This window comes from Stylophora pistillata, chromosome 10, assembly GCF_964205215.1.
Source record: "Stylophora pistillata chromosome 10, jaStyPist1.2, whole genome shotgun sequence".
Taxonomy (NCBI): domain Eukaryota; kingdom Metazoa; phylum Cnidaria; class Anthozoa; order Scleractinia; family Pocilloporidae; genus Stylophora; species Stylophora pistillata.
Window position 1 is genome coordinate 17,569,001 of NC_142528.1, and position 11,715 is coordinate 17,580,715.

The 11,715-nt window shown below is 39.2% G+C and overlaps 2 protein-coding genes and 1 long non-coding RNA gene across 3 annotated transcripts; 1 reads left to right on the forward strand and 2 right to left on the reverse strand.

Moving 5' to 3' along the window:
* Window positions 1-1,158: 1,158 nt before the first annotated feature.
* Window positions 1,159-3,649, forward strand: LOC148722068 (uncharacterized). The gene is made up of 2 exons (XM_088735860.1): window positions 1,159-1,393; window positions 1,476-3,649. Exons 1-2 carry the CDS (start codon window positions 1,212-1,214, stop codon window positions 3,271-3,273), a joined length of 1,980 nt encoding a protein of 659 aa, XP_088591986.1. The 5' UTR covers window positions 1,159-1,211; the 3' UTR covers window positions 3,274-3,649.
* A 310-nt stretch (window positions 3,650-3,959) lies between these two features.
* On the reverse strand, window positions 3,960-5,540 carry LOC111336484 (uncharacterized). The gene has a single exon (XM_022942587.2). It carries the CDS (start codon window positions 5,538-5,540, stop codon window positions 3,960-3,962), a length of 1,581 nt encoding a protein of 526 aa, XP_022798322.2.
* A 3,287-nt stretch (window positions 5,541-8,827) lies between these two features.
* Window positions 8,828-10,343, reverse strand: LOC148722069 (uncharacterized). Its single transcript, XR_015992428.1, has 3 exons — window positions 10,123-10,343; window positions 9,393-9,503; window positions 8,828-8,986 (listed from the first exon to the last, which is right to left on the reverse strand). It is a non-coding gene; the product is annotated as an uncharacterized LOC148722069 (long non-coding RNA).
* Window positions 10,344-11,715: the final 1,372 nt, after the last annotated feature.

Sequence of the window (11,715 nt, forward strand, 5' to 3'; positions counted from 1 at the left end):
CTTTCGTAAGCTGAATAAAGCTTCTTGCAACGCTTCTTCTTGAAATGAACCCGCCATTTCCTTCCTAGAGCTTGAGCGGGTGTTCGAGGCTGTCCATAAATGCGCCATAATTTACTCCATCATTTGGAATTTACAAAATGAACTGGCAAGGGTCAGTTACATACACAACACGTTCATAATGTCAGCAAATGTGTTTACTATCAGCGAAGAAAGTAAATTCCTACAAAGGAGCGAAAAAATAAGTTACAATACAGAAAAAACTACTTTAAGGCGACTGCAAAATGAAATAAAAAAAAAAACGATGAAAACAAAACTGCTTACCAAATGCTGAGAAAGATAGGGTTGTTGGTCAGGGCCACCGAAGAAGAAACCTACTTCGAGGAATGATGTGACACTAATAGCTCGGTACAAAAACTGGCAATAAATAAGGGCGAGGTAATAAAACTATAACGAAATTTACATACAGCAAATAACAAAGGAGCGTAACTAACGAAATACCGGAGGGAACAGAAAAGAATACACGATAACAAGTAAGTGAGAAAATGAAAATAAAAAAGAAGAAAAATTTGCCCCAACATCAAACATTTGGAAATTGTACCTTAAACTACTTGCATGAAATAATGGGAAGACCTTGGCAAATTGTAATTGAAAAGGGCTTTTTCACCTTCTTGTAAACACAGTTCAACGAAGGTACTTTACAGATTTCTCTGATCTCCTTTTTAATTTTCGCGCGAGAAAATAAATTTATTCAAGGCTGTACTATAGTATAAGCGATCTGGATTGAGTTTATTTCCCGTCAAACATTGCTGGACAAGAAAAATAAATATGGCGACAGTTTGAAGGTTTCGAGGAGGTTTTTCTTTTAACGCTTCCCCTTCTGGTGCGTTCTCAAGGATGGTCTAGGATCAAAGACTCCACAGAGCAAAATACCAATTTTCAAGCTCTTTTGAAAGTATCTTATTGTTTAGAAATGTCTCTTTTTATGGATGATTTGCTTACTTCGAACTTCCCTTTATTTAATGCGAGTTGGAGCTAGTTGACTTCTTGAAGGGTTGTTCCTCAAATCGACGATCACTTGCCATGGATTACGCTTTATTTAAAAGAGACAAGAGGGAAAACGCTTAATTCCAAAATGGCGGCCACCGCGGAGGGTCTGGGCCGAGTTGACACGAAAGCGAGGCATCGAGGGCCAACGCCAAAGACAACAGAAGATGGCGTCTCTTGCAAACACTCTTGTGTACGGTCCTCCGTTTTTAACTGAAGACGATATTCCGGGAAGTTCATTAAACGGAAGAGATCCGAATCGTTTAAAAAATTCTGAACTGAAGTTTTGGTTGAAATGTCGCGGGGATAGCTGTAAAGGATTATCGACCAAAGCGCAACTTTGTAAGCGGTAAGATATGTGTTTATGTTGACTTCAAATCATTGCTGTGGTTGCTATGGCCTTGAATCTTACTGGATTCATTCCTTTACAGAGTCAACGACTACCTCCAAGCAAATGTTGCTCATCTCCTTGTGGATCCGGATGAAAACTTTATCTACACAAGGCGTAAACAGAATCGTAACAGAGTCTGTACTGAGGACCAAAGAGCCGAATCCGCCGATTCCGACTTGTCGACTCCGCCGGACCCGGACAACACAAAGAACATCGCTTTTCCTGCGAACGGATGGGGTACATCCCTTGCCAAAGGCCCGATGTTTACTCGTGCAGAATTAGAGAAACATATAAGTGATTCTGGAAAAAAGCATCGACATGGTGAGCATCATTCGCTGCCCACAGGATTACAAAAAGCCAAGCAGTTTCTGGCTGATGAGTATTTGCATGAAATACAAACGCACTCTGATCAGAGGTATTTTTACTTCCGTGCTAAGTGTTTTCATAGTTTCAAGGTCAATGAAGCACCGCACAACTTAAAACTAGCACTCTGTATGGTGACAGGAAATGTGGAGTATGCCTACTGTGGGCCAAGTTGTGCTGCAGGTAAATCTGGTTTTTGCAATCACATTCTGGCTTTAATGATAAAAGTTTGCAAATACACTATTTATAATTGCAAAGATGTGCGAGATTTGAAGGATGAGGAGGATGAAAATCCAACCAGTGCATGCACATCAGCTTTGCAAAATTGGCACAAATCAAGACTAGAAGGTATCCGCTCCCAGCCTGTCATGGATGTGGTTGTTTCAAATCCTGCAAATAATGCTGAAAGTGTCAAAAAAACAGGAGTAACTTGTCTTCTGACAGAAGCAAGAAAGGGAGAAAGTGATCAGAAGAGGAAGCTTGAACAATTACTACATTCTCTTGAGCAGCATAGCTCAACGCTTGGCATAACTCAAGTGGTTGATCCCTTGAGTATTGATACATCACCTGTTGTTGACACTCGTTTTGGGCAATGCCCAGTTGGGTCATTTGGATCGTATCAGCTTTCCTTTACTGAATCGAACTTCACATTTGTAACCTTGTTTGATGGATTTGACTGTACAGAACACTGCACAGCAAATGAATTCCCGGCCTACCCTTCGTTCCCATTGGATGATTTCTGCGGATCATTTCAGACCCCTGACAACCTCACTGTTAAAGAAATGGAACTGCTGAAGAGCTTGACTGTTGGTGTTATAGAGGCAAACAAAATGGAAGAGAAAACCAGAGAGCAAGCAAGTTGTGAGGAATGGATGCGAGAAAGAAAATTGAGATTCACTGCCTCTAATTTTGGAAAAATTTCCCGAAGACAGAGGAACCACACCAAATTTGTGGAAGATCTTTTAGCACAGAAGACATTTTCTTCAGCTGCTGTAGAACATGGCAAAAAGTATGAGCCGGTGGCACTGAAGGAATATGAGAAACATATGAGGAAAATGGGAAAACCTGTAAAAGTGTTAAAGAGTGGACTGTTTGTTTCTCCGAAGGTTCCAATTTTAGGATGTTCCCCAGATGCCAAAATCATTGACTTGAGCTGCAAAGACAGGTTTGGGCTTGGTGAGGTAAAATGCCCATCGTCGAAATTCCATGTGACTCCCCTCGAGGCTTGTGATGACCCTGGCTTCTTTATGGAAAACAAAAATGGGAAGCCATCTTTAAAAAGAAGCCATGTTTACTACGATCAGGTGCAAGGACTTATGGGCCTATCAGGGGTACCATGGTGTGACTTTATTGTTTACACTAGTAAAGGACTAAGTGTGGAGAGGATCAAGTTTGATCAGGACCACTGGAACAACTTATGTGGAAAACTATGTGACTATTATTTCAAGCACTTTCTTCCAGTTGCTGCTCTGTAAAACATAGCCAAAAAATACAAAGCAGTATGTTACAAATTTTATTGTCTAATGAATACTCGTGATCTATTCATATGAAGTTAGTCGTGATCATAAATGTGTAAAGAAATCAAGACTACATTTGACTCAGATAATTGACGAACCCTCTCTAACTTACCGCTAACTCGAAGTAATTTACATTTTCCTTCAGGTCATTTTCTATATGATTTTTACCCTCGATAACTCAAATCATTGCTATTTCCCTGAGGGTTCAAGTAATCGGGAGCCAACTGTAGTTTTTTTTCTTTTTCTTTTTTTTTTTATAGAAACCAAATACCCTGACAAAGACAACTGGCCTTTTATCATAATTTATTGTAATAATAAAAAATACTGGCAAATATTTCAGTGTCAGTTGAGACTATTGAATAGAAAAATATTTGCAAAATTACTATATATTGGATTGCAATTTTGTAATCATAGCGCAAGTCTCTACGGTGTCTACATCACGTGGCAATGCACAATTTCAACAAACATCGTGCTGTTAATTAGCCCAAAAAGTTATTTTACAACTTACTTCTTGAAAATTTTACATTCAAAATAAAAACTAAAAGGATAAGAATTGAATTAAAAAAATCATTTGCCAAGAGATTTCAACACCAGGGCCTTTTTCAGTTTTCCCTCAAACATAAATATTTTGCTATCAAAACAAGTTATGCACTTATGATGCTGTTCTGAAAATTGCATAGCATGGCACATACCACCCACATTTGGTTTACAACCCCAAACAGGGTGAACGGTACTACACTATCCCATATATGAAAATTTTTAATTTTATTTATTGCCCTTTCAACATGAATCCGAACAGAAGCGATCGACTGTGTCTCAACAACTTCTGCTGCGCTCATTTGACCCTTGCTTCCCAAAAAAGGTGGAATATTTAGGGACACTCCAAGGGGTAGAAGGTCCTGAATAGTAAAGCCTTTATCGGCCATGACAGAATCTCCCCTATTAAAAGGCAGATTCAGAAATCCTGATCTTGTAACAATTTCCCTGTCAGAAATATGACCAGTGTATAGCTGGCTGATGAAGGTAATAGCACCTCCTGGTGAGATGCCAATCAAACCTTTAAGAGTTGTGTGGTTTTTGTAAGAACTAAAAAGTTCACTGTTAAGGCATAGACTCTTGGGCATCTGGCATCGTACCTCAGTACAGTCAATAACGACCCAAGTTGAGGGGTATTTGTCTTTAAAGTCAGCAGGCATGCACAAATCCACTTTTGCTCTTGATGGCCACACTGGAATTACACTGAATTTTAAGAACATAAAATTTATCCATGAAATTATTATTCTGCTTACTGTTGTCTGTGAGACTCCATACAAGTGGCTTAAATGCTCCTCCTTGAACCCCTGCCTTAGTCTGCAAAGGGTCAAAAAGAATTCTTCCTTTGGGCTCAATTGGCGTGGCCTACCCTGCTTGGGAATATCTTCCTCATCCCTCTGACAGGGTGGGGAGGGGACATCACATGGTGAATCCGAGTGCCAGTAATTTATATTTTCCCCTTTCTTACCAGGATCTAAAAACGCGAAAACACTTTCTAAGACATTTTTGTTTGGGAACCCCGTATAAAAAGCGATATCCTTCTCCGAGGGCAAAAATTTCTCAATGCAGAACACTCTTGACTGCAAGGAATCGTTCCGGCGTTTAAGTTCCTCTACTTCCGACTGGAAATTGTTATTTGAAATAGTGATTTTACGGATTTCCCCGACAAGCCGTTCATTTTCAAGTTTAAGTTCGCAAATAAGAGCTTCCAGATCCTCAGCTGGTTCTTCTACTGTGGTGCTTGCCGAATCTGCTAGTGTTGACGGGGAGGAAGCGCGAGATTCTTGAAATGTCACTAGATCGCACGTGGAACAGTTGTCGACTCGTGCTGGCGCAATTGTCGTCTCCTGTGATTTTGTCGCGGTTTTTTTCAAAATCAGAGTTCTTTTCCTCGGTGATTTTCGCTTGATCGGCGAACCCAGCTTCCAAGGAAACAAAGATGGGACTGCCATGGATTTCAAACTCTTTTTACGGCCTGTGAGTGACGGTAGATAATCTGACGATTTGAAATGTCGCGAGCAAACTCTCGTGTGTTCTGTCACCTTGAAATCTTTACCCTCATCTCTTCGAATGGCAACGATCCACTTCATAAATAAATCTCTATTTTCAGGAAACTTGTGGTAAGAGATCTTAATACCATCTTCTTCGTAAACTTTCTTAGTGCAGCCAGGGACACAGCAATTTTGCGGCATGATACTCTTTTTCTTTGCCATTAATTTACATACGTAAACACGAGACTTGGCCCTCGATGCCTCGTTTTCATGCTATTCGATCCAGACTCTCATCGGCCGCCGCCATTTTGGAATTAGGAGTATGGCTAGCCTTGAATATCGAATATTGCTGACATTGCGGGAAGTAAGTAGACAAACACCTTTTTAAATTATTTTATGTTAGAAGTACAGCCTAATCTTCACTGAACATTTTTTCGAGTCGGAGCTAGGGAATAGTCTAACTTGTATTTGTTGTATTTTGGATTTTTGTCTAAATCCCATACATTTCCTTACATGATTTCGCCGCCATAAACTTCTCAATGCGCACGCGCGTCCGGCATTTTGACCCAAATCTCTGGCAATATCGTACATTCGCAATGTTTGATGTTTACCTCACTTCTGATGGCAACATCTGCATCGAAGCTGCACAACTTGGTGGTATGCATAATGTTGCCAGGGACAGATGTTTTGCTGCAACAAACTCTCGGGGAGTCATTTATGTTGACATTTTGTAAACGGCTTCTCACAATTTGGCGGGCTTAATAATTCAGTTGTGAATAACTCGGGTGTATTTCAATATTTTACCAAAGTTTTTCTTGGAAAGTATAGTTAACTCAATGTCACGGAAAAAAATAAAAATTGGCCCTCGAAAGTTTGCCATGTTCTCAAAGTGACTGGCTGAAAACAGTCAAAAAAATTGAGTGCGTATACTCATTGGCCACTATCTCAAAGGAAAAACAAGAATAAGTCTTCGTTAAACGTAAATATTCTTTTATTGTATTTTAGAAAGTCGCAAAGATCACAAACATCTGTAAGTGACATTGTTTATTATGTTGTGGAAACAATTACGTTCGACTGGATGATGATGTCATCTTGTTTGGATTTCTCGAATTTATCGCTACGTACTTTTCTAAGCCTTTTTTTCTTTTAATTTCATCATCGTGACACGCAGTGGTCGTCACTTGAATTACTATTGCCATTGCAAACACGTTTCCGAAACGTGTTCTGAAAACAACGCTGTTATCGTTAACTGTTTTTCTTCGTCGAATTGTGAGAACAACAAATTTGGCATGGATATATCTGGTAAATAGTTGCATTGACGCACCGAAAATATAAAGAGGGGATGGCGTTAAAAACTGTGAAAAGACCTACATTACAAAAGGCCAGTTAAAAACAATAATTCTTTCAAGATTGCGAATCAAAAAATTCTTTTTTCACAAATTTGTGCTGTTATTCGTTTCGTATCACGCAAAGAAAAGGAAAAGAAGATTAAACAAAGAAAATGATCTTACTTTTTTTTTCCGGTTCTGATTTAAAGTTGAATTCGTTGAATGAACAAAAACTGCGTAACGTTATCAATGACGTAACAACTCAATTAACTAAAAGAAACCTATTTTCTCGTTTGCAAAGTACGGAAACAACCATTTCGACCACTGCAATATTTGAAGACAATTAAAACTGTTGCTATATTTTTAACTGCAAACGTATATTGTGAGGAAAATGAGAGAAACTCGTTGAGAAAACTAATTGCGCAGTTTGACGTTTTCCTTTTCACAAACAGATACGTTATTAGCCACCAATTTTGTATTCAGCGCATCTAGGTTTGTAATTAATTGTAACTAGTTGTACTTACGATAAACTGTGCTGATTTTATCATTACTTACCCATTTTCGCTTATCAGCTTTTCGACAAAAGGAACGACTCCGCATGAAAGTGGGTGTACGAGGACCTCTAACGCGAATGGGTGCAGTATTTATAGTGTTTTTCCACCAATCAGGTAAATTTGAAGCGTTCTTTCCTTTCAATTCATTGGTCGAAAGATATTGATAGACATTTTCTCGATAAATTATATCTATTGGTTGTTTTGTTTATTTTCACAGCTGAGGGGAACTGATTGGAGTAAATCAAAGTAGGAGTGGGGCACTGAACTGGAATAACAGTAAATGAAAGGCTGGGAATGGACTTTTTGTATTAATTCATAAATCAGGGGGTAGTGGTTCTTTTGCAGGAAAATTTTTACAATGCTTTTTCCTATAAATTTCTTTTTACAAGCATTTTATTTATTTAACCCGTATTTTATCTTCTTATTCAAAGATGAATCACAAGATTTTCTTCTGATGGAGAATATGTGTGCGGATGTGGCGTAGGGGAGTGGCTAAGTAGCCTGGAAAGAGAGAGGCCACGAGTTCAAATTCTATAACATATAATTAAATAAAGTCAACCCGTCCAGCGTCAGTATTGGACGAGTTCACGGTCAGTTTCTGTTATGGTTTTCTATGGAACTGTGCGTGCAAAGTCGTACGGTTTCTTTGCTAAGCCCAATTAATTAATCTTTGCGTCCGCAAATTCCAAATTCATCCTTTTTGTCCTTTTTGTTTTTTTTCAAAAATTTCTAATATGAATAAGTCAATTTATTTTCTTAAAGTACGAGTAACATTTTTTGTATCATTTGTTATAAAATTGTGCTCGGAAAATTTGCGAGCTACTGGCCAAAAACTGACCCCGTTAGGCGTGCCTCGCACAAGCATTTATTCTTGAAAAAACTGTAACAGCCACTTAGCCTTGAGAAGTACAGTAATTTTTTTGCTTTTTTGCTTTTGTCAGTTGCACAGGCATCGGTAAGGTAAGCGTGAATCGCGCGCAAGGGGAGCAGCATTTTCAAATTTATCTCTTTTTTTCTCCTCGCGCGCGAGTCGCACTTCGTGCCCGCCTCGCATTTATCTCAATCTATCAGCCGTTATTAGAATCATTAATCATTTCTTTCACATGCGTAAAATTTCAATTAGTACTTTGTTATCTCTCAAATGCGTCAACATTTCATTCAACTTTATTGAGATATTGAGACTGACATGTAATTTAAATATGGAATTTTCAGAGTTTTATTCGTGACCCTCGTAGAATTTGTTCGTCTCATATTAACGATTATTAATCACTTATACATAGTATGGTCTTATTTCTACTAAATCATTTTCTTCCATCGGCTAATTATAATTTATACTCTATCAGTGCATGGCATTGAGATCGAAGTAATCTGATCTGGCGAGTGAGGTTACAGGAGCCCTTCAAAAAGTCTTCAAGTTCTCGTCTGAAATAGACCGATTCACATTGGTGGTCACGTGACCTGAATTGGGTAAACATACCAAAGAACATGGCGGACGTCACTAGTTTGCTTGTGAAAGGTGAAAGGTTTTTGGCTGTTAACGAGCTCAAATGGGAAAAATCTCTATCAAACTTACCAAAAATGAGCTCTGACAACATAACTAACTTTCAGTTTACACAGAAATGATAGAATGCAAATTTTTCATGAACAATAGAAAACAGAATAAACGTAGAATTAAATTTTAAAAAGCAAAGTTTGTCCTTGCATTTAGATAGCTGCAGTGGCTACCTCTTTGTGGTTTCCCTATGTTTTCCTGTTTTCCTGTACTCTGAAATAAAAAAACAACAGAAATGATCAATAACTGATATTTCATCCACCAGTAGATAATTTACTTCTTAGAAAGTTTAATTTGCGAGATAATTCCCTTGTGATTAGGGTTTCCTTGATGCAAAATGATGTAATTCAATGAATTGAACAGGTTTTGGTAACTTTTCTATACTGCTTCAGTAAAACTTACGGCTACAATTCATACTTCGGGGGCAAAAATTAGTCAAGTTGATATAGTTCTATTATGTGCCTTGTAAAGCCAGCCAGTTACAAACATTACACCTTAACCTCCTAAGCAGAGATCCTTTCTCATCCAAAGGGTATCTGCTTTCGGGAAGCTCTACCATACAAAATTGTGCCATCTTACCACAATCCCAGTCATGCAAAGGCAGCTGCATAATTCTTACCTACAAAATATCCTGGAATGGATCATTGAATTGACTTCAGTTCTCACGGTTGTCTTAGCTCTGAATTCTCTGTGCTCTTTACTTGTCCAAGTTTTGCAACCATAGCAAAATCTGTTTTAGGAACAAAGTTACATATACACATAAGAACAATTTTTATCGCAAGCACTCAGTATTGACTTAATAGAGACTCTTATTGCCTCAGACACAAAAAGATGCACTTCTAATGTGGATTAGAATTGAGATTTTATGGGACAACCCTGACTGAGTGAATGTATGAGTGAATACATCTTGGGAAATCATCACCAACTTGGCAAAGTATAGAGATTGAGCAAGCTTGAAATCAACATCACCAAGCATGCTCCCTCGTCTCTGATTCTTACTTAAATTAATAGAAAAACAAACAATTCTTGTATGCCAGGATTAAAAATCGAATTACAGTGATCTCGAATTTTAGAACAATTAAGAAAGAGAGCATGAGGCTGGTACGGCGTGTTTTCAAATTAACGATCAAAAGTATAATTCTGTTGCCCCCTCTTTCTATTTGAGAGTCTGCAAACTCAAATTAAGTAAACGTTTACATAGTTTATGGAAACAGATCACTCTATAAGCTGATATTTATAGCCATTGAAATGCAACAAATTTTGGGGCTTATTCTGACCACGAATCAAAAGCACATTCACGTTTGAAATAAACTTGGAACTTTGAATAAATAAAAAACAATTTCACTTACCTCTTTCACCATACTTGAATGATGGTGTTGTTTGCCTTTTATCGTTGTTCTTTGGGTTGCTCATTGTGTTTAAGAGAGGCAAGATCTAAATAGAAAAGGCAAAATACCAACGGAACTCCACGCTTCTCTGATCGAGAGACAAGGTTCGTTTCGCCCGCCAAAACTAAATTCCGTGTCCCGTATGTCACCAAATAAGGAAAATCACAAGATCCCGTATATACGCCGACCGTATTAGATGTCAGCGGAGCGTGACAAAAAAAATGGCGGATAAGAGTGAGGATCGGGTATGTACTTCATGGCTGAATGCCATATAGACGACATATATTGCTAGTTCCATATAGACGACATATACATCCTTTCACATCCCTAGCCACATCCCTATCCATCCTTTACCATCCCCATCCATCCTTTACCATCCCCATCCATCCTTTACCATCCCTAGCCATCCTTTACCATCCCTATCCATCGTTTACCATCCCTATCCATCCTTTACCATCCCTATTCATGCTTTACCATCCCTAGCCATCCTTTACCATCCCTAGCCATCCTTTACTATCCCTATCCATCCTTTACCACCCATAGCCCTCCCCAGCCATCCTTTACCATCCCTAGCCATCCTTTACCATCCATAGCCCTCCCTATCCATCCTTTACCATCCCTATCCATCCTTTACCATCCCTAGCCATCCTTTACCATCCCTATCCATCCTTTACCATCTCTAGCCATCCGTTACCCCTATCCATCCTTTAACATCCCTATCCATCCTTTACCATCCCTATCTATCCCTAGCCATCCTTTACCATCCATAGCCCTCCCCAGCCGTCTTTTATTATCCCTGTCCATCCTTTACCATCTCTAGCCCTCCCCAGCCATCCTTTACCATCCCTAGCCATCCTTTACCATCCATAGCCCTCCCTATCCATCCTTTACCATCCCTATCCATCCTTTACCATCCCTAGCCATCCTTTACCATCCCTGTCCATCCTTTACCATCTCTAGCCCTCCCCAGCCTTCCTTTACCATCCCTATTCATCCTTTACCATGCATAGCCATACCCAACCATCCCTAGCCCTCCCCAGCCATCCATAGCCGTCCTTTACCATCCCTAGCCCTTCCCAGATATCCTTTACCATCTATAGCCATCGTTTACCATCCCATTTACCTAGCCATCATTTACCATCCCTAGCCCTCCTCAGCCATCCATAGCTATCCATAGCCATCCTTAGCCTTCCTTTACCATCCCTAGCCCTCCTCAGCCTTCATTTAATGTTGCAGTGTGTATTATTTGGGGAGGTAGATTGTGACCTATTTGATATGACTTGAGGATTAAAAAGGTTAGAGCTCTTGATGTAACCTTCCTTACTTGCTTCCTAAACAAATTCAAAGGAAAAAAACCGCAATGTATACACTCTTTTAAAATCAGCAACTGGGAACAAAATTGTACCTTAGACAACAGGAAATAGCATCTCAGAGGTGTTAAAAATCCACATTTTTCCGTGGGGTTAGATACTCTAGTCTTCTCGGATAGGGACGAATAAATGGAGTTCCCATCCCCTGCAGGGTTAGGGGTACGAGACGTTAATTTCCCATGCA

Excerpts from the sequence above, each read along its gene's own strand:
- LOC111336484 (XM_022942587.2), bottom strand. The coding sequence starts at position 5,540 with ATGCCGCAAAATTGCTGTGTCCCTGGCTGCACTAAGAAAGTTTACGAA.
- LOC148722068 (XM_088735860.1), top strand. The coding sequence starts at position 1,212 with ATGGCGTCTCTTGCAAACACTCTTGTGTACGGTCCTCCGTTTTTAACT. Across the intron at positions 1,394-1,475 it reads AAAGCGCAACTTTGTAAGCG|AGTCAACGACTACCTCCAAG; the intron begins GTAAGATATGTG and ends ATTCCTTTACAG.